General features: G+C 37.2%; 1 protein-coding gene across 10 annotated transcripts in view; it reads right to left on the reverse strand.

Moving 5' to 3' along the window:
* VPS13B (vacuolar protein sorting 13 homolog B (yeast)) overlaps positions 1 to 24,086 on the reverse strand; it is a 484,692-nt gene that overhangs the window by 374,639 nt on the left and 85,967 nt on the right. For 8 of the 10 annotated variants that reach the window (XM_010577053.1, XM_010577052.1, XM_010577051.1 and 5 more), the window contains 2 exons: positions 21,921 to 22,115; positions 20,171 to 20,295 (listed from right to left, as the gene is read on the reverse strand). In XM_010577053.1, the coding sequence (XP_010575355.1) occupies positions 20,171 to 20,295; positions 21,921 to 22,115 (320 nt within the window). Of the gene's footprint in view, positions 1 to 778; positions 833 to 20,170; positions 20,296 to 21,920; positions 22,116 to 24,086 lie in introns of those variants that run through there. The other 2 variants (XM_010577059.1, XM_010577061.1) reach the window with 2 other exon arrangements.

Here is a 24,086-nt window from a genome sequence, read left to right on the forward strand (position 1 = left end):
TACATGAGCAGACCACATGCCAGCCTTGCTGCCCGAGATCCCTACTCTATCAAACTGCAGCAAAGTCAGTCATCAAAGGGGTAAGAAATATCCGTACAAAACTCCTGAAGCTCTTCCTGTCTCTCAGTTTGAAGTTCAAACACACTGCACACCTTTCCTGAAAAAGTTCTTCTCCCCAAAAATACAAATACCACATGTGGCCATCTGAGAAAAGAATGCATCCAAACCTATTTGAAATATATTGGTGCAAGAAAGCCATTTAAAAAAAAATTTTTGTCACTTCAGAACACTTCAAAAAATAAGCTACTTAGAAAATTAGAACTACTTTAAGGAAAGACAAAACAAAAGCAGAAAATAATACCAGTATTAAGTCAGGCAAATAGGGAAAGATGCTGCCTAGTTAAAAAAAACTAAAGAAAAACACTTTGAATCAGATAGATAGCCAAAAGGAACTAAAAGCCTAGAACATATTCTGACAATTTCTACCACACAACACACACAATAGAACACATGAAGATCATCTCTTGTGGACACAATTAGATAAAACATATCTCCCATTTCAGCTCCTCAGATACACAAACATTCCTCCGTGTAAATGCACATATATCCATATAGTCACTAGAAGAAAAGCTCTGGGTTCCAGGAAAAGCACAGGTGGAGACTGCAACACTGTGGCCTTTTCTAATGCTGGTCCCAAGTTAGAATTTGAACTTATACTCTAGGAATTTCTAGGAAAGCAAGTCCAAGCTCTGTAATTTACCAATTTAAGCAGAAAAGTTGTGCACAAGTAAATGAGCATATAAGGTGATTCTGTAGTTAGGAAAATCCATCCCTGTAAAAAAAAAATGTTATATACACAACAAATAAATTTATTTTAAAACTCAAGATTAAACAGATAACACAAACCTTTTATGTAGAATTGAAATTGGAAAACTAGATACGCATGTTAGGAAAGCTTTTGCAGGCATCACATGGCAAGAAACATAATGCATGGTGATACCAATCAGAATGTTTCCTAGTACTCCTTTTTTTCAAGCCATGTATTGCAATCTTTTATTATTTATCTCATTGCAGAAGTGCGCTGTAAAATTTTTCCTTTCTGTTCTTTTTCCTTTTATTACCCTTTCAGAATTTTCTACTTTTCCCTCGTATTTCTGAATGTTATTTTGCAGGATTAAAACTAAATACTTCAGAAAAAATTGTCTGAATATTTCAAAAGACAGGTTCCCTAATGTAAAAATGCGAAGGAAGGAAGAAAGTAGAAAAGCTTTTTCAGCAAAATTCAGGACAAACATGAATCAGCAATAATTCCATCTAAAATAACACATCTGTATTAATAAAATAATGTAATGGGGGGGGGCAGTCTGTGAGGAGCTGTGACAATCACAGCATACAATATGACAGTGGAAAAGACTTTGCTTTCAAAGTTCGACTATTCATTTAAAACCCATTACAACTACTGTACTGAACCATGCTAAATTTAAAACTTAGAAGTTTCACGTAAAATAGTCCCTTATGGGTAATAACAGTGTATAAATTTTTTTTTAATAATATGCAAATTCTACACTTATTGTACTTTAACAATCCCATAGGAATCAAGTCTACTGGTCCTTTTCAGATAACTTTGGAGGAATGGGAAGTTGAAGAAAATAAATCCTTTTTTATAGAAAAAAAAAAAGAAATTAAGGCGGGGGAAGTATTGTACCATGTGTGCAGCAAATGTTGCCTAAAGGAAATTTTAACTAGACCTGGCTAGTGATGAAAGTACATTTATAATTCAGGATTTATTATAATAGTTTTGAAACACAAATAATGCATTTAAAAGAACTTAAAATACAAGTTTGCTACCAAACTGCACCTGTTAATACAGAAAATCCATCATTAATAAGGTACTGAGCTATATTTAACCAAGTTTTATGACCCAAGAGATATATTCAAGCAATAAGTGAAAATACAAGTACAAATATTTTTTTCAGTAAACCAAGTCAGACCTGTGTTTCTATATTGTATCATTAAATTTGTATTAAGCAACTGAATGTGACTTCATATCAAAACTCATCACCATATTAAAACAGTTATGGCACATAGTTGGAGTCTAAAACCACTATTTAAACTGCACTTTAAAACTGTAACAACAATAGAAATAATTATTTCTCAAATCTTTACGCTCAAGAGTTAAGATGTAGTTCTGAACATATGTTCATTTAACTGAACAGGTTAAAAAACTACCAATTCAAACACTCTTCTCTAGGGGAAAATAAATCCTAATGTAACTAGCAGGATAGGCTACTCATTAAAGCTGAACTTGGACAAGTTCCAGAATAAATTTAAGGAAATATGAACAAGCAAGTCTTGCTGTGTAGTGGCATGGAGTGAAAATGAATCTGTCCTAATTAAACGATTTTAAAATACACTTTGGTTGTACCCAGTTTGCTGACAAATTGTAATACAGACTTGCTGAAATATTTGGATAAATCTGGCGTACCATTAAAGAAAATAGTTTTCTTCACTGTTTTTGAATGAAAACATGAATCAGTCCTTATTATACACCGTGCATAGGCACCAATATAACCAATCCATGTAAGTTCACAGGCCTGCTATGAAATATTTTCAGTTTGTAGACGTTAGGAACAGCAACTCATTCTTTTAAAATCAACACCTCAGAGTGATTGAAAGAATATAGTGGTGAACAGCTGGGTCCAGAGGTTTATATAGAGTCCCCAACTGCAAAGCTGGAACCTGCAAAATGTTTCCAAAAATTTAATTTTTGTTATTACTCATATCCTGTACAGTAAAACACGATTAGTTCATTTTTTCCAAAATAACAAAACCAGTAACCTGCTACTAGAACCCAGGAACTATGCCTTAGAAGAACGTGAATGTAATTTAAATGCCTAAATAATTTCAGTCAGCATTTGCACACCTTTCCTCTTAGGCAAACAGAAAATGTATGCTGGTTTTATATTTGACATGAATAAAGACTTCATCTACATACCTACAACAAATCCATATTTCTACTTAATCTGATCTTTCATATCAACTTAAAGAAAATGACATTTTTGATCCTTTTTCTTAACATTTAAGCAAGTATTATTGGGTAAAGGAAACAATGTCTAGCTCCGTAATGACAAATATCAAAACTCTAAAGGGAACATGCAGGGAGAAGAAGAAAGGGAAAGGAAGTTAACCACTACAGTCTTAGAATTATAATTTTTTTAAATGCAAGACTGAAGTCACTACTACTCACAATAAAAAACAGTCATATCACACATCTGCATACACTAACACAATTTTTAGTCTTCAGAGAGCAACATACAGTTATTTGTGCTAGAGGACCAAGTTAATTATTATCAAAAAATAATAATCAAACCCACTTAGGAACAGTTCATTCCAAAAATATCTCCAAGACATGTCTTCAAAACCTCTTCTGCTCTTCTATAGGCTTCACTAAAGGCTGCCTGACATCCTCTGTCATTTCTTACACAGGTGAATTTTCAGCAGCTGCAGCTACCTTTGCCTCTTACTTGTAGGAAATACTGCTAATCATACAATTTATTACAAGGGAGAAAACAATGAACTTCAAGATTCACCAACTTTTTTCTTTTTTTCCGATTAACAAAAAAATTAACTTTTCCTTCTGAAAATTTTAGATATGGGATTAAAAGGGAACACCACGATCATTTCAAAACTGACTTCTATATAGTTTTGGGTTTTTTTTTTTAACATCAGTTCTGGAATTGAAATTGTCAGTGATAAAAAAATGTTTGTAAAGCATTAATTCATATGTGAGCTTCAGAAAAAACACAGATTTCCTTGAAACAATCGTGAAAACAAAACAACACAGGCAAAGTAGAAGCTTCAATATGTCTTAGAAAATGAACAGAGATTATCCATTCTCAATTCTCAGTACCATGTGTGTTTTGATGGAACAATAAAATTTAGCTTTATACAGCAAAGCAAAAATAAATGCATTATTAAAAGAACAACAATAATTAATAAAATCAAGGAAATATCTAAAAGGAAGAAACCTTGCAAAAAAACCAAAAACCCTTTGAAGGAAAGAATGCAAGACTCTGGCCATACATGTTAGGAGCGCTAAACTCAGACTGTTTTTAAAATAATTAGTTTTGTTACATCTGGACATTAAAAGTTAAGATCATTAGATTAAAAATGATGATCATTACATGCAAATAATAACACTGCTTTGTGAAGCAACAAGGAAGTGAGAAGCAGTGTCCTCAGTGAGACAGCTGTTGTAACTTTACCTGCTGTGAGACACCAAGAGAAAAACAAGACCTCAAATGTGAAGGTAGGAAAGTCCTAATTTCCCTCAGCTTGAATCCAGCCACACTAAGCATCAGATAAGTCCTTCCACCTGCTGGATTAAAACTGTAAGAAAGAAGGCAAGAAAGCAGTCTATCTCCACTTCCAGTTAAGCCATTGCCTATGTGCCTCAAAACGCAACAGGTTTGAACTAAAAATTTTTTTATACCAACAAGGGATAACCCAACAAGGGGTTGGGTTTTTATCTTATTTTTGGACGCATGATAAACTAAGGTGGCTGCTGAAACTATAATGTCGGAACATGTCAAACCTGCAGCTTCATTTGAGAAACATATTTAGTATGTTTAGATCAAATTCAGCTTACTGACTGTAAACTAGGGATCTGAACTCCCATCAAATTGCAAGAGGAGGTCAGTCACTAATTGCTATTTCTTCCTTTGGAAAAAAAAAAATCCTCTTCTAATCAGTGGTTAATACTAGTCTCCAGAAAGAATCATTAAAGCAATATGAGCAATCGATAAAAGAATAAAATTCCAAGTTCTCTGCCCTGAGGAGATTACAATACAAGCCCTCAGTCATCTTTATGTCCTTAATATATATGGCTAGCTTTATACACATCATCAACCAACTGAATCTTGTGCATAAAGTTGTATCTTTGAAGAACTGCATCTTCAGAACTCCACAAGGCGTGGGGAGGGGGAATCAGAAAACAAGGGATAAGAAACTCTCCTCATGGAATGCAATTAATGCCAATTCAGGACATTTTTTTCTTACTTATACTTTAAACAACTATTCTTTCTTTACTTCTGCGAGAAGGTCTGTAGCTTTTTTACTTGGATTTAGGAATGTTGTCACCATTGACTGTGGATATCACTGGGGACAAGGGAAGGGATATGATATTTAGCTGCATTTTGTCCAACGAGATCCAAATATAAGGACCATGAGAAAAATCAGTACTCATTACACTGACCAAAGATCAAAACATATTAAAAAAAAACCCAAACAACCCACAACAACAACAACAATGAAACACTCAAAAAACAGAAAGAAGTCTGGAAAGAAACAAGGACTTCCTATAGAGAACCGCTAGCTTGAAGGTAGTACAGAGGGAATCATACCAGAAGCAAAGCACTTTTACATCTATTTGAGTTGTGCCTTGTATCTTTTTCAGAACTAGCTCCTACTTGGAAAAGCAGCAATACCAAAATAAATGCAATCATTATCATATACCTCCTGGTAAGTGACAGTTTGGGGGGGGAGGGGGGGGAGCGCATATCAGATGGAACTTGGAGATGCTATAACTAAGCAGCTGCGGATGACCAAGACAACCAAAACCACCAGAGGTAACCAAGTAAAAGTTGCCAGTGGCCACAAGCCTCCAAACAGCAAAGATCTGTGTTTATTAAAACAAAGCAACTGTTAAAATTTTTTTTTTGCTTTTGTAAATCCAGTATCGTTGCTTTGGATACCACAGTGTAATCCAATCTCAGTAGCTACAGGGGTGGAACAGGGTTTGGGGCACTGCCTTCCCACAGAGCAGCCTACTTTACTGTCCAGAGAAGCAACCTCATCCTCTCCCTCTTCCTTTTCCTCTCCTCCTTCCCCCTTCACACACTCCCAGAAGCAGGAGCAACAGCCATTAAATCAGTCCTCTAAATCTGCCACACAGAGCCATTTGGTTGCCATTAGCAGGTAAAACAGGGAGCCAGGAGGGCTCAGAAAGATGCTGGTACTCAGTGAAAACAACTGTACTGACAAACGCAGTCATCTGCTGAAAATGATGCCACAGAACAGGAACAGGACTCAAAGGCTGCTGCTATTTGGCAAGGAGGTCCATGCTTAACCTGGTGTTATCAGGGGAGCAAGAGTCATGAGGCAGCCTTGAGAACAGCAACTACTTCCATCATCTTTTCATGATGTCAGAAGTAAGAGCAGAGCTCTCAGAAACCATCCCTTCCATCTGAGGGAAATTCACACAGTCAATTCAGCAGCTAATAATACAGTCATTTACAAGGTATTTTTGTAGGATACAGAATACGTAGGATTTGTAGGATAGAATTTTGTTGAATTACTAGGGAAAAAAAGGATTTTTTTTTTAATATAGATTTCTATCCAATATGATCTTTGAAAATTGCGCTCATTATTTTGTTTTTAAGTTATTGTCAAATTACCTTTCTTATTCCCAGCAGAGCTGCAAAATTTGCCATCTTAAATACAAATTAGTTATCTCCTAATAAATTTATTTCAAAATGTGCGGATGTTTATTTCTTAGTCTATTCCATTCTATTAACAACCTCAAATTTCAAACTCTTTTCCTACACCAAATCTGCAATGTGACTTTCCTCTTTGCTATTTCTTACACCACTTTGGAAATTACCAAACATGTTGAAAAATTACATATACATTATTTACAAGAAAACAGCCCAGCTCACGGGCCCTATCTATGGTGAGGACCTTTCCATTTGCCAAAGTCAGCACCACTGACCAGACATAACCCTATCCTATAAAAGGAAAAACTTGAGTGTAGAGCTGTATTTTATGCAGAGGAAAAGTTGCTATCCCAGAAGTCCGACACTTCTCCAAACAACACACCTCTCAAGAATGCAGATGAGGTGCACAGAGGCTTTGTTTTCTTCTCATCTGAAGACATCTAAAACAAGGATATTAGCAAGTCTTCTAAGCTAGGAGCAGTGGCTTGTGAGCGTGAACTGAGATAGAAGATAGGAAGATAGCTCCTCTTTCTGAGGAGCAAGGAAGAGGAACTGCTTTGAGCAGGAACAGTCACAAGGACAGATCCACAGGCTTTGCTGTCTCAGAAAAAGCGAAGTAACATGTAAAGCATTCTCCCAACCCTTGTAGAAACAGCAAGACAGAAAGTGACAGAACATGTCAGTGACATTTAAGAAGGAAAGAGGCACAAAAAGTCTCACATAATCATCTTTCGCTCACATGTTTCAAATGGTAAGAGGAAAAAGAAAGAAAAACAATACAGTGGGATTAATAGATTTGGAATTATGGCACAAGGATGGAGAATAGACACCAAGAAAAAATAGAAACAAATAAGAGAACACAAAGGAAAAGAAGCATCTTTAGACTATTTCCAATAGAATGCTTGGAAGATGGGAAGAACATAATAATAGAAGAAACTCAAAGCACATATGAAGAGAACAAGCTGTATGACTGAATGTTCTTTGAAAGTGCTTGGAAACTGAAAGTAGGGGTCAGGAAAAATAAAATTGTATTTAGAGCATTAAGAGGAGGATAGTTCTGGAAAAAAATGTTGACAATGGGAACAGAAAGAAAATACTAACATCTAACCCATACACACACTAATACACACACACCCTTTCCTGCCCTCCCTTGCCAATTTCTCAGGTATACCATTTTTGAATACGTAGTCTTAACTCACCTCTACATACTCCCGTGAAAATTGTGTGAAACAGAAAAAAGTGACCAAATGTAGATATGTTTTCCTAATTATTCTCTTTCTTGAAGATTATTAACAGCTGCAAAATTGTTAGAAGATGGACCACAACTCACTGAAAGAAGCACAAAACTCCCATTTTGTTTCTTCTCTGAAAAGTTCAAAGATCTTCTTGGGAACTAACACCATTTCAAATTTCCTGCTAAAGATTCAAGAGCTGAACACAACCCCAACTTCATGTAAACACTAACAACAGATCTAAATAAGAAACTTAATCCAAAAACGTAAGCTGGTTAGGATTTAGGGGTTTCTGTGAATTTCTTCTACTAAATACTTTTGCATACCGCTTATTTTGTTTCATAAACACATAAAATATTTTGGTGGAAAAAGATGCATTTACAGTGAGAGAAAAAATGTTGTTTGAAATTCTGGCAATTTTTTTATAGCTAGACCATAAAGGTCAGAGAGGTAAAAAAGTACATGTCTGCATTAGCTAAAACAAAATAAATATTTGAACTAAAATACTGCACTGAAGGGAGATGGCACAAACAGAAAGTACACAAGACTAAAAGAAACAAAGCCATATTTCTGTATTCACTAGCAACTACTGAATTCTATTAAATCCAGAAAGGTAAATAAAAGCACTTAACGCCACTCTTCCTTGCCTGAAAGTGCCCCAAAAGCCAATTCTAGTATCCTTTAAGATACAAGTTAAAACATCAAAAGGAAGTTGCTGGAAGGGGGGAAGGGTGTTTTGTTTTTCCCATTACCAGGAAAACCTTTAGTATAGCAAAGGATGGATCAAGGGTATCATCAACAGCAAGGACATGAATGGACTAATGTGTGCTAATGATTCGCATGTATACACTGCATACAGCAGAAAAGATTATAAAGGCTGTTAAAATTATTATGTTGTGGCCTCATTAATTAGCAACCTCAAAAGAATTTTAAAGGATATCAGAAGCTATTTAAAGCAAAACATTAAATGTCAGTAAATGCATAATACTTTTTACTTCAAAGACTACAATTATTGTTAAATCTAAATTTACCATTTTAAGCATTGACTCTGGCATTGACTTTACAACATTCTTCCCTCAAAAATAATACAAACTTTGAAACAGATTCTATGGATATAGGTTTTTTATGTTCACTTTTGGTCTATTCAGTGTGAGTCTCATTACATCTATTTCATGACTTAACAGCTCCACAAGCCCTAGTGAGTCTTCAAGACCATCAAAATTATTACATACACACATACTGAAGATAGCCAGTAAAACACAACATCAGAAAAACATTTTGTTGCTGTAATGTATGTACACAGCCAAATCCAAGATGTATGCAAAATAAAAGTTAGAGTATAACAAATATACGTACTTTCAGAGCAAGAGGCTGTCAGTGACAGCATTCTAACAATGCTATTTCCGTTTTCCCTTCTTTTAAAAATAGAAAAATCAGATTCCTAATTCTGTCATTCTGCATGTATATGCACTTTTTTGACTATCAAAGGAATATTCTAATCATGCTTACCAAATATATTTCCTTCTATTCAATTGTTCATTTTGGAATCGGTCATTAAACTCAAAGGAAAAGCCAGTTAAACATCAGCAAAGAAAACTAATTAAAAATTTATTTTGAAATCCTGTAGGTTTTTGTTTAAAAAAACATACGTGTTATAATGGATAAATATTCTGATTAGTTGAAAAATGAATCCACAATTCTTGTATTCGTGTCTTAACCAACATAATCCTTTCCATGTCTTGCATCCGCACCAGAAGCACTTGCGACAGGCATAACTGATTTCCAAATCTGTTCTGATAAACAGATTTATTCTCATAGCACTGTTTAAGTGCCTCATCCCACATGAGCCTGACTTCAGTTTTTCTCTTGTTCTTCCTTTTTTGTTCAAACTGCCCCTTTAACTGCCCATCCAACAAGTGTCAGACTAAAAATTCTAGTTCAGAAACTGGGAACTTATGTCCTTTAGAAGAGTAAAACTTAACGAAAATCAGACAATGCCTGCTGAACATACAGGCCCAATGGAGGTCCAAATGTTAGCATGTCTTCAATACAGTACCTTCAATACAGTCTGTCAGTATGTACAGCTGACAGACTACTTTAACTTATTTTAAAAGGCATTGCTAAAGAAATAATAATAATTTAAAAGAAAATACACAGCTATAAACAATTAGGATAAAAGTGCTTCATGAAAAGTGGTGAGGATGTTTTCTTGTACACAAACACTTAGCCTAGAACCAAAGACAGATCCTGATCTATGAGAAGGACTATTCCCACAGAAAAGAAAAAGCACATCTGGGTCCCAGAGGGAACAAGCATGAGGAGAATACATGCTACTGGACACAGGACAGTATGCTTCTCTTACCTCAAGATGAACACAGATGCAGTAAAGCTGCTAAGGTATTATGGACAGCTGAACAGGCTAACATGCACATAAGCTTTTGTATTTGGTTTATTTGTTGCTCTGAGTGAAGATAAATACAGCTTTTTTTTTTTAATAAAATATTTTTAGTCACCATTTATCATGGCTATCAAATTCAGCTGAGTGTCATATTAACATGCTTGTAAAAATAGGTGCAATTTAAGACTATAGAGTTTCTGGTACATCACTCCAGGTGGAAATGACGCCTACCACTTGAGAGTGAAGCTTTGCAGAATCAAAGAAGGATATGCTACAGCTTGTCCAGCAACATAACAATGCTCCATAAGTATAATGAAGGTAACCATAAAAAGATAAACAAAATCAGCAATTCTATATAGCTTATTCAATAAGCCTTTAAACATACAGCTTTGGTGAAGGAGGATTATTTGGTACACAAGGTGAATAATACAATTTCAGAAACATAATTCTATAGAGGACTACACTAGAAATCCTAAAACATTACAAACAATCTAATTTTTTCAAGTTATTCTATTTACTTACTAGAAATTTTTAAAACAGTGCTTTCAATCCTATAAAATCCCATGGCATTTTCTTAAAAAGAAGATGCAAAGAAAGAAGTGAAAGGTAACAGAGCATGTGCAACACTAAAGTACACTCCTTCAAAATCCTATGTAATAACCAACATTGGAACATCATGACACCACAGTTGACTTCCAGGCCCTTCAGTTTCAGGGTGCAAGTTTCAAGCACCCTGTTTTTATGAATAATAAAATAATTAATAAAATAATAATAAAAATATTTAATTAATAATAAAAACCAAGCAAGTTTTTATTTGCCAACTAAGGAAGGCCAAGTGCAGGCTCCAGTAACGGTCTGTGGCTGTGCATACTGTTTACCTGTTAGCGTGCTCCCTGCCAGTCTCAGGCCACGGTAGCTGGCACTTTCTCAATGCTGAAGGGACCAAGCATGCCAGAAGCCATCCCCACTCTGAAGCCTGACCATACCTGTTTTGGGTTTGTGTGGTGCGGGTTTTTTTGGTAGCGGGGGAGGGGCTTCAGGGCTGGCTCCTGTGAGAAGCTGCTAGAAGCTTCCCTGGCTCCCAGTCAGACCCGCCTCTGGCCCAGGCCGAGCCCACCAGCGACGGTGGTAGCGCCTCCGGGAGAACAGATTTCAGAAGGGGAACCGGCAGTGAGTAGGGGATCGGAATGTGAGAGGAACCCCTCTGCAGACACCGAGGTCAGTCAGGAAGGAGGGGAGGAGGTGCGCCGCAGGAGGGGATGCCCCTGCAGCCCTGGTGAGACGGCAGGCTGTCCCCCCAGCCCATGGAGGGGAGCGGGGGAGCAGAGACCCCCCGAAGGTGGCCGGGACTCCATGGGAAAGCCCGCGCCGGAGCAGCCTGTGCCTGAAGATCGGCCCGCAGAAAGGACCCACGCCAGGGAAGTTCGCTGTGGGGAGGAGGTGGAGAGAGAACTGGGAGTGGGGTTGAGGTGGGAAGAAGGGAGGGGTGGGGGGAAGGTGTTCTAAGGTTTCAGTTTACTTCCTAATATCCTTGTTTTGCTTTGATTTGTAGTAAATTAAATTGATTTCGTTTCTTCCCCAAGTTGAGCCTGTCTTTTGCCCGTGACCATAAGTGGTGAGTGATCCCTCCCTGTCTTTATCTCAACCCACGAGCCTGCCTTTATAATTTTCTCCTCATCCCACCAGGGCTGAGGGGGAGGAGTGAGCAAGCAGCTTCCTGGTGCTTTGTTACCGGCTGGGGCGGAACCACAACAGTACCCTTCTTAGCTTTAATTTTTTTGTTTGTTTTTCCTCCCTTCAGAAGTGGAAGGGAAAGCTACAGGTAGGCATGTGGATATGAACTGAGCCATGAGAGGCCACCAGGCCTCAGGGCCACAGATTGGTTTCTGGAATGTTTTATTTAGTAGTGTAGATGCCAACTCGAAGACTGTATTTCTCTTTATGATTCACAGATACGCTTAAAGGTGGGGGGGGACGACACCAAAGTGCAAGCAAAATTGTGGAGAAATAAATGACAAACACTGTGTGTCAAGAATTGCCACCAGTGGATCTTTCTGGCCAGAGTTTACATGGGTAAGGCCTCGTAACTGAGAATATCACTGAAAATCCTAACCAGACATTTTCTACAGATCGTGGTAACACTAAGTAAGAGAAACAGAATTTCCAAATACCTTCAATACAAAAGGAATGTATATTAGGGATTCAAATTTTCTTTAGTATTCATGCTGCATAGCAGCACTTCAGCTTTAAGACAGTAAGTTTTTCATACCTTTCACCAGTCTCAAGTAAAGCAAAATGCAGCTTTCACCCTGAAAATCCTACACATTTTGAAATAAATACCATTTGCTTGTTTCTACTACAAATGCCAGCAAATACTGATGGCAACAATTACAACAGCCAGGATAAAGTATTCACCATGTGCAATCACTTTCCCCAGACAGATATTAGTTAATAGGCTTAATTTACTTTCACTGAAGAGCCTTGACAATTAATTAGTCTAAATAATTGCACTGGAAACACTACAGATGACCACTCTTTACTGTCAACTCTGCTGAATTTCCTCCTCATGGACAATACTAAAAAATACAACTGCTTCCAATTTACATTGATTAAAAGTGCACTTTTAACAGATTTGTTGAATGCTGCCTGCCACATCTGCTGAGAAGCAGTAACATTAGGTCTGGACTTGATTTAAAAAAAAAAAAAAATAAATAAACTAGAGGTTTCCAACTGAAGTTAATTTGTAGTCACACTAATCAACCTGCAAGTCATGTACTAAGAATGCAAAGCCCTCCTGGACAGGGTTGTTCTTGGTAACCAACAACAGTTCCTTCCAGAAGAGTGCAGTTGAAAAGTGCCCCACAATGTTCATGTTGAAACTTGATACATTAATATCACTGCAGATTAGAAAATGTTTCACACAAGTTCCTTGAGCATCTCCATCCTTACACACAAGCATGGCCTACTTCAACTTTTATAATAAAAGATGTTAAACCATGTTATCAATGAAAAATCATTCTCCTATTAAAACTAACTGTTAAATCACCCTATATCACTGTTCAAACTTTGCTATGATACACTGACATACCTACTCCTCAAACACAAAGATGCACAGTAGACCAAACTTCTGAAGGTGTCAAATTCACTGCTCACAAAGCCATACAAAACCACCTACCAATAAATTTAAAAAAAAAAAAAAATCTGATTTAGTATTATGTTCTTTGATGCATTTTCTAGGTGATGACAGAGAAGTACACAATGCTGAGGCAATACAATATACTCCCTAGACCGACTGTTCACATCTGAGGCAATCCTACACAACCAGCTCTGCAGAACCCAGGAGAATGACTGTTTCTGTCTGCTTTTGCACAGCCCGTATCACTGGCATATATGTCAATAGTTCAGACAGGTTTTTACATGTGCTAGCTCTAACTCACATGATGCTGATGGGGCTGAAAAACTCTCCTGTCCCATACACTGATGGCATCTGTTCAGGCATGCAATCTCAGATCTTTTCTGTTTCGAAGGATACCCTGAATTTTCATCTGGCAGTTATATCCAATTACTGACATAACTAATAGTTAGAACTGAATGCTACAAAATGAGTTTCATGTGTTTTTAACCTCTTTCTGCTTCTGACCCAGGAAACAAGCATGCCCCTCAACTGCCCATGTGAAACACAATCCACACAATCTAAATTGACATTACTCTTGATTTACTGTGACTAGTCAATAAAACAGGCTGCCAAAATCAAGACCCAAGTGTCAATTTATTGGAAAACTTCCTAGATTTATGATCTAATGTTCACAGTCTGAGGATATCTGGCTCTGTGTTTCTTGCCAGCAGGGTCCACTTGCCTCTTACTAGCACAACTGCACTGAATTGCATGATGGCTATGTCTCATGACTCTCAAGCTCACAAATCTACTATGATTTCTAGTTCTAAACAGTGTTACTCCACCAGACATGCCCTGCAAAGGTGTTTCAATCAAAAAAGTAACAAAGAAAGATAGTTTGCCTGATCCCCCACCATACGCTTTTAATCCTTTCTTCAGTAAGCAGCACTAAAGTCTACTGTCATCACAGTAGTACCTTGTTGGTAAAGGCCACATCAGAAGGAGATAATTTCCTTGCTAAAGAACTTCTTACTGTGCAAGAAGCCAGATCTTCATCTACCACACTGCTTGTGGATCAACAATTGGAATTGCTCTCACTCTGGTCAATTCATTAAATTCATAGAGGATTTTCAAGATGACCCATAAAGCAGACATGAGCAGGTGCATATCCTGACTCCTACTGGAGCTTATAATGACCTTACTGGATTGTGTAAGGAGTCTAATGATGAAAAAAGAAAGAATAAAGTTGTATGGCATACCACTACGTAGCTTTGATTGAGAGGGGTAAGTTTGCCTTGTAAGGGGATATGTGATGGAAGAGCATGGAAGTAAAGCTGTATAAAAATACAAACACACATCTTTACAGTAACAAAAGTTTGAGCAGAAACCTAAACAGTAATAACACAAGGTCTTTAGAATCCTCAGTTTTTGTAATGTTTAATATTAAAGTTAGAAATTTAAAAAGTTGAACTAAATTATGTTTACAAAGCAACCATTTGGCAACTACACAGTGACAAAGTGAAAATAAAAGCTAGGAAGTCAGGTAAGAAAACACAAAATGCTGATGTTCAGGTTGCTAGCAGAGTATGTTTCTCAATATTATTGCATAATAGTTAGCCAAAAGGAGGTTATGACCTAAGGTGCCTATCTAATGTAAATGTAACAGATTCTAGAAACATAGTAAATGTTTACCTTTACAGTTAAATGTGTTGAAATATTAAGAACAGCTATATTATATAAACATTCTTAATGGTTCATAAAAACAAAGCTACAGAAAATACATATATATATATTCCAGGTGAGGAACTGTGTATCTAGATTTCTATAGTGATTTTTCAGTAATGAGGGCTTTCACAAGTGAAACAAGTGACACTGTATCTCTGGGCAGCTGAGGTGCCAAGCATATGATACATGTGACCTCCTCTAGCAGCAGAGCAAGTTTTAAGCTTTTGTCAGCTTTCATCAACAATGATTAGCTCTTCAATAAAAACACTAAAGAAAAGAGACACAATGCCAACACAAATCAAATCTCATGTTGTCAAGAATGCTTCCTCATCAGATTAGCACACTGCTTATGTTTAAGCTGAAATTTTATTTCCTAAGACAGTATCTGCAAAGAATAGCTCAAAATAAAGTATCTTTGCAAAAATTATATCCAGTTGGTCTCAAAGATTTTTTTTATTTACCAGTAATAATCTAGATCTACTTGCAAGTTTCTATTCCAGTTTTTTGTTCTGATAGAGTAACAATTCAAGAACAATCAATTAACTGCCCTGTACACTAACAACTAAAGTGAAAGCCATGAAATCCTAGATACTAATTTACCCAGCAGGTCCTCAACTTGTTCATAAAAAGTTCATTCACCCACTGAAATTTAACACAACCAGATATTACTCAAGTCTCTACTGGTGCTCCCTCGCAGACCGCAAACCAGCAGCCATTGGTCTAGCCTCAAAATGAGAAAGAGGAGACTCATTATCAGGGAAATAGACCCCTTGAAAGTAGACTACTGGACCAAGAAGCTGAATACAAAGCATGAAGGGATAGATCACATCATCCCCATTTATAACCTTATTCCACCAGCGTTTAGTCTCAAAAGCTGTCACAGGCAGAGATAGTAAGTGACAACCTTCCCGCAGTCCAGATAAAGGAAAACGAGAGTCTGGAACGCCTGTCACAGGAAGGGAATTTAGAGAAGACAGGTCAAGAAAAGAAGAAAAGTAATAAAATAACACACATAACTGGACCAATATCTAGCTGAAAAAATACAGATGACACACTTCGCTATCAATCCAGATATCAGAAAAATAAAGGAAGGCTATTCAGAATCTATATTCCTTAATGTTACTTTAATATTCTTCAGAAGTACAATAAAGTGATTTTTTTTTTATAAGTGATAGAGGGTTATAACACTAAAGTGTCTTACACTAGATTATCTCATCTTTTTTATAAGGGCATGTAGTGATAGGACAAGGGGTAATGGCTTTAAATTGAAAGAGGGTAGACTGAAATTAGATGTAAGGATGAAGTTCTTTACTGTGAGGGTGGTGAGGCACTGGAACAGGTTGCCCAGAGAGGTTGTGGCTGGCCCACCCCTGGAAGTGTTCAAGGCCAGGTTGGATGGGGCTTTGAGCAACCTGGTCTAGTAGAAGGTGACCCTGCCTATGGCAGGGGGGTTGAAACTAGATGATCTTTAAGGTCCCTTCCAACCCAAACCGTTCTATGATTATACGATTCTATGATCTGTTACCACAGAAATTGTAGCCAAAAGAAAAAAAGAAAAAGAAATCAGCTAATTCCTCTCAAGATTTCTGTTCAGCAATAAACATTCTTGTCATTCATTCTAGGCTTTTAACCATATTCTGCTAATTCTCAGTTGTTTTTAGACATCCTCCTGAAAGCTTTGAAAGCTGCTTTACAATCTGGCATGCAACACTACATAAAGTAGTTGTAAAATATTGACATTAACATTGTATTTTGCATCTTGTTATGCTTGACAAAAACAAAAGACCAGATGTTTTTACTTTCATATAAAAATAGATTAGCTATACAATTTAAAAGATGTCCAAGACTTAACTAGTGAGCCTGATCACATTTCTTTTATAAGAAGAAAGTGTATTAACTGAAATTAAAACAGACATCAATCTAGTAGGTAAACGAAACAGCACTTTTTTAACATTTATTGTTATTTACTGGAATTTACTGGGCTGATGTTGCTGAAATTTTATCTGTTAAAACACGCTACCAATGTTTATCAACTAGTTTTAAAAAAATAAATATTACTACAGTATTTTATACACCATATACATTTTGAGATTATTATATTGAAACTAAAAAAGAAAGGTATTCTACTGATTTATGTCAGAAATAAAGTTGAGATTTTCACTGCTAACTCAAAACATACTACCTGAGGGATTCCATAACAGTTCATAAAATGTCTTTGTTTTTAAAAGGTATGGTCTGTGGTATATATTTTCTACGAAGAAATAGAAGAACACATGTAGCATCAGATGTGTGTATGCTAAGAAACTCTGGAATGTGAAATCTAAAAATCCAAATAAAGCAGGTGGTATAATTTGGGGGGGGTAGGACTGAATTTAAGTTTAATGACATTACCAGGTTATCCTACCAGACTAATTCTCACTCACTGCATGACTTCAATGAAGCTCTCAGTCCTCATGCTGATTTCGATTTAGTTCAAGTGCTATTTGATGCGTTTCATCTGGAGTTTTATTCACTTCAAACTACACTTCATTTAACCAGGCTGCTGCTGTACTCATTTGTTTTTCTACTTTATTACCCGCAAATTGGTGTTGCTTAGTTTAGATAAATTGTTGGAATAAGTTAATTTTATATAAGTATTTCACACTGTTAAATAAATAAGATTTAGAAAGACATCATATCACAGAAAAAAAGTAAGAAAGCTATAAAAATTATTTGAAAATACACTAGACCACAATAAGTGTTGGTCTTACAAGATCTACTAATAAATGCTGATAGATGATTTGCTGTTTCAAGGCAGGACCATTCCCCTGCCTCCACTTCCCAAAACTACTGCTCATTTTTATTTTTCTATGTTATTAGTCTACCTTACCCTATTTTCCAGCTGGGCACACATCGTAATACCATGTATTTTTAAAAGAGAGAGAGAAAGAAAGTGAGCAAGACAGAAAGCATGAGAGAGAAGCAGAGAATGCACAAGAGAGAGTGAGTGTGAGACCACGCACACAAGGTAGAGCGTGATGGCAAGCATGCAACAGCACATGTGGAAAAGCATGAGAAAGCAAACATGAGCGAGCAAGACATCGAGTGCAGTGAGCACAACCACACTCAAAAGAGCACAAGTGCATTCATGAGAAGCCACTAGTACTTGAATACCATGAACTTCTCAGACAATAGATTTTTTTCCAACTGTTTTTCATCTCTAAAACAATTCTTTTGTTTTGCACAACTAATCATAGGTTTTATAATGTAGTAAATAAATTTAAGTTTACCATTAAACAGTAATTTATTTCTACAGTTTACTAACAAGGATCACTAACCAGAACTTAGTGTTAAATGTCAGGTCATGAAAGGCTGTCAATCCTACCACAGTATTGAAGTACCCTGGATTACTGCTGATTATGAGTTATCCCGCTAACATTTATTACTTTTTAGAAAAATGCTGCAACAGAACAGCAATTCATCTGAAGTGGTTAGTACTTCTGCAAACTATCGATGGAAAATATGAGAAAGTCAATTAGGCTGCTACCACCTGGTGGTGTGCTGATTATGCTAAAACACTCATATTTAACATGGTATCATACCTTGTGAGAAAAACACTATTATATTATCTATGTAGCAGCAAGAGCAATCATAGCAGTAGTCTTTTTATTTTTTTATAATTCATTAAACTTTCACAAACAAATGAATGTTACAAATTAGCTATACAACATAGAATGTTTGAAGCCAAAGTACTTAATGCATTAACTTGTTTTCCTGTTACCTTGTCATTTTTTGAAAGATTGTTTGTCTGGATTTAGTCATAAAGTAGTATTACAGACAGCTACTGCTCAAAATGAGTGATAAACTACTGTCCTGTCCAAAGTATTGCCAAAACGCATTTTCTTGAAAATAGTTTTTATAAATACAATTTATTAATAAAAACTATTACACACTGACATTTATGATCACAAGATTTAAGCTGCAGAGCTAAATTTAAGTACTGAGTTTCCATGGCATTGAAATAAAAAAAAAAATATTTTTTTATATACCTCATTTAATAAAGCACAGAATTGTTTTCAGAATAAAAGTGTTTGCATTTAAAATCTGAACTACAAACAGCTTAATATCTGATCACAATGTTAAAACACTGTGCTCATTTTGGCTGGGATAGAGATAATTTTTTTCATAGAAGCTAGTATGGGGCTATGTTTTGGGTTTGTGCTGAAAACAGTGTTGATAACACAGGGATGTTTTAGTTACTGCTGAGGGGTACTCACACAGAGCCAAGGCCTTTTCTGCTCCTCACCCCACCCCACCAGCAAGTAGGCTGGGGGGGCACAAGAGGTTGGGAGGGGACACAGCCAGGACAGCTGACCCCAACTGACCACAGGGACATTCCAGACCGTATGATGCCATGCTCAGCATATACAGCTGGGGGAAGAAGAAGGAAGGGGGGGACGTTTGGAGTGATGGTGTTTGTCTTCCCAAGTAACTGTTGCACATGACGGAGCCCTGCTTTCCTGGAGATGGCTGAACACCTGCCTGCCGACAGGAAGTGGTGAATGAATTCCTTGTTTTGCTTCGCTTGTGCACACGGCTTTTGCTTTACCTATTAAACTGTCTTTATCTCAGACCATGAGTTTTCTCTTTTTTACTCTGCAGATTCTCTCCCCCATCCCACTGTGAGGGAGGTGAGTGAGCGGCTGCATGGTGCTTAGTTGCTGGCTGGGGTTAAGCCACAACAAACACTTCCACTGTAATGAGTAACAGAAATAAAAGTCTAATAAAGACTACGTTTGGGGGGGGGGGGGGGTTTGGGGGCCCCCCCCCACCCTGTCGTTGCTTTTTATTTAGTTGAGTTTAAAACAAAGAGCTGACCTGTTCAGTTAAACACATCAAGCTTGCCATCAGTATACAACTTCAGCTTTTGTATCCATTCAAGGAAGAATGGAAGCTGGTTCACAGAATTCTACAAGGTCTAGAAGAAAGCCATTTACTACAGGGCTTGCGTAGCCTGTTCTCTCAACCAAACAAGAGTCTAAAATGTTTATTAACAGCTATCCTTACAAAGAAATTTATTAATGATAACAGACTTATTTGCAGAATATGACAGAAGAGACAGAAGTTTAGGGATATATATGGAGCTTGATATTTTTAAATCATTCATTAGAAATGCAAAAGTAGTTGAATACATTACTTAAATACCCCGTACATGCTTAATGCTCACCAATATTTGGGAAACTTGATCAGCTTGCCATAAACAGCAGTACTGAATGAGGGGATAACTGGAACAGGGAAGCAGTACAATCCTTTACTGTCCAAAGAAGTCAGTGCTGCTTGAAAACCAAATATCTGAAACAAATTAAGTTGGTCAAAGGGTATACTATCACATGATTAGATCACTTTCAAATTACTTTCACAACATCATAACCACATTTTTAAATACACTCAATAAATATGAAATAAATTGTGTATTATTTTTAGATAATTCCTTTTCCCCCAAACATGAATCTAACTAGAAAAATCAATAGGAATACATATAAAAATATTTTCTTCGCTCAAAAAAGTAAGTGTTAACTATGCTCTGCCAACTTTTAAAAAATGTTGAATTACAATTTATCAATTAAAATACATTATTCTATATCCTTTAAATTTGTAGATAGCACATTGTCTTTCATATAAAATAAATAAAATCACTTTTTGCAATTATAACAACATTGGCCTAAAAAAGTGGTATTTAAGGATATGAGAACCTTCCCTTCAAAGTCTTTTTTCTTAATAAGAGCATCTAAAGAAATGTTCATCACAATTATTCTTTGTGATTCTTCCCTGTTCCATGTGGAAAACAAATGGTTGTAGAGTTGACTTTTTAACAAGTTGTACAATCATTCACATAAGAACAGAACACTTTGGCCTATATTAAGGCTAGCAAATAAACCGTATAAAACTCAAAACTGAAGTCCACATTTTGCAAACACTGATCAAACAACTGCTAAAATCCTTTTGAACAGAAAAAAAAATCCCCTCAAACTGAAAAACATACAGATAACTTGCAATATTGCCATCCCAATCACTTTAAATGTGACAGAAAGTAACATGTCACCCAGAAAACTGAAAGCTTGCTATGTAATTCTGGGACAAAGTTTGTTTCACGCAAACACTAAGAATTTCATTGTTTAAATCCCTATTATGGTATCAGCATGGAAGTGAATGGATAACTGAAAAATTTAGCAAAATTAACAGTACTAGTAGCAAATATTTACATTTTAGTAGTATCCAAAAGGTTTCAAACTGCCTGAGCACATCCCAAGAGTTTGGAAGGCCTGTTTTAAAAATCCTCGTGAGATTTCACCTTTTCATTTTACTAAAATCTCAGCAGATGACAACTGAATAATCTCAAAGCAATTTTTCAGTAGCTTCTTAAACTTCCCCCAACTTCACAATAAGAACTCCTCTCACATAATGGATCTTTAACTGAGAACATTCAGTTTTTTCCTCTTATAGCGGAAAAAAAAAAATCAAATTGTTTGGCAACAGTTTTCAATTGCACACCTTCACTATCACAGGTTTGCTCTATCAAAAGCACGACACAATACTATTAGAAGCGATGGGTTTTCCTCATAACATCCCATCAAGTTTCTGAATGTAATTTAGTGCAATCTACGTATTCTATGAGCATTGTCCTAGAAGGGAAAAGTTTATTTCCAAATTATTTTAACTCAATCTTGCCACAAAGACCTTGGGGCTTCAGTCTGTGTAGTTGCCTCATGTGAAGTTCTGTGCATATTCCAAAACATCTGGCTCGGGTCAGAAGCAGCAATCCCAACCAACCACATTCTGTGAAATCTGTTTACATCCTTTTAGATAAGCTGAAAACATTCTCCCAGGAAACCTGCTAACACTTAGGATTACCTGTACTTATATTAACTTTTTCTCAGCACACTGCAATAAGAAATAGATCTCAAGACTTCTTTTACCTTCAGATAGCAGTGTGAGTAACAGTAGTGAAGCAGGTTGTCAGATGGCTGGCCGAGGCTGCTGACCATGTGCACCAGTTGCTCAGCATACATCGGCACAGAGTGCTCCAGGTTAACCTTATCCACCAAAATTCGGATGGAAGGTAAAGGCCGCAGGGGCTGGAAGCTTGCAGTATTTAACAGGCCACTTAAATTCTAGGAGAGAGGGGAAAAAAACCCATGCAATTATTACACTGCAGATGTGTTATCCAGCATATTTACATATACTCTTACCTCCCCCCACACACAAGAAATCTACATGTTAGAAACTGTTTACAGATACCATGGCCTTATGGTCATTATAATACAATTTTTTCAAATTAATTTCTTCAAAGTTTAAAATTTATGTATAAACTTTTTAATCCAGAATTGTCTTGGGTGTAGGTGTCCAGGTGCTGGCAGTGGGGGTGGCTGCAGGGTAGCCTCTGTGAGGGGAGACCAGGGGCTGTCCCACACCAGGCACAGAGGGTTCCAGCCAGTGCTGCAACCGCCCCACTGCAGGACATAGCTGAGCCCGTCAGCCAAGCTGGTGGCACCTCTGTAGAAACATATTTAAGAAAGAGCAAAAACGCCACACAGGCTGAGAGGACTCGGGGGGGGAAAAAAAAAAAAAACAAACCCTGAGAAACAGCAATATGAACAGCAAGGACAGAGAAGGAAGAGGAGGAGGAGGTAGCGCTCCAGGCACTGGAACAGAGATTCCCCTGCAGCCTGTGGAACAGGCCACACTAGCGCAGACATCCACACTGCAACCCACGGAGGACCCCCACACTGGCGCAGGTGGATATGCCCTGAAGGACACTGCAGCCTTGTAGACAGCACACAATGGAACAGACTTTTCCTCAAGGACTGCAGCCTGTGGGAAGGACTCACACTGCAGCAGGGGAAAAGTGTGAGGAAGAAGGAGTGGCAGAGATCAACTGTTAGGGACTGATCGCAACCTGCCATTCCCCATCCCTCTGCACTGCAAGGTGGGACATAGAAGAGTCAGGGAATGAAGGAGTGAAGTTGAGCCTCAGAAAAAGGGGAATGGGGGAAAGGTATTATTTTGATTCATGTCTTTGTTTCTCACTATCCAAAACTATTTTAACTGGCAATAAACTAAATTCACTGTCCCCAAGTTCAGTCTATTTTGCTCATAATGGTAACTGGTAAGTGATCTCCCCCTCTTTAGCATCTCAACCCACCCTTTTCTCTCCCCCCAGTCCTGTTGAGGAGGAGGAGTGAGAGAGTGACAGCTGGCCAAGGTCAACCCACTTCAAGAATATGCAAAGTCGAAATATTTTGTTCCATAAAATATTTGTTTACATTTTTATCACTCCAAAGCACTAACACCATACTAAACTCATGCTGATCTAACTCTTACGCTGTCATATATTATGATGTATTCACAGCCATGCCAGACATCTCGGCAAAAGAAGATGCCATTCCAAAAAAAAAAAAAAAAGCCGTAATTTTACACATCCAACTATATTTTTCATAGTATCCATTAAAATGAAGTGCTGTATCCAGTACAAGAAAGACATGGACATACCAGAATAAGGTTGTTGGAGGGCCACCAAAGTGGTTGGGGGGTTGGAACATAAAAGCTCTCTCTCTCAGGAGAGACTGAGACAACTAGAGTCATTCGGCCTGGAGAAGGCCAAAAAGAGATCCTACTGCTGTCTACAGCTACCTATTGGGAGGGTATGGAGAAGAGGGAGCCAGACTCTTGTCAAAGGTGTACTGTAAGGGGATGAGTGGCAACAGACACAACCTGAAACACAGGCAATTCCAAGCAGGTCTATGCGAAAGCTTTTTATGGAATCTGTATCCTTGGAGCTAATTCAGCACTTAACTGGACAACCCCTAGAGCAGCCTGCTCTACTTGGGCTTGCTTTGAGCAGGATGTTGTAATCCTGGAAATCATCTCCAGAAATCTCTTCCCATCCAAATTACTCTATGAATCTAAAAATTTTATTAAACTTGTATCACAATAGGACAATAAGTTGATGTATGTATGACTTTCAATCTAAAATTCAAAATTCTTATTATATTAAATAGGCTTGGCTTCACTCAGGAAACGTAAACTGAAACTCCAAGTAAAAAAAAAAAAAAAAAACCAAAAAAAAAACCACCCAACCCCCC

This window comes from Haliaeetus leucocephalus, unplaced genomic scaffold, assembly GCF_000737465.1.
Source record: "Haliaeetus leucocephalus isolate CR32 unplaced genomic scaffold, Haliaeetus_leucocephalus-4.0 Scaffold555, whole genome shotgun sequence".
In the NCBI taxonomy this organism is placed as follows: Eukaryota; Metazoa; Chordata; class Aves; order Accipitriformes; family Accipitridae; genus Haliaeetus; species Haliaeetus leucocephalus.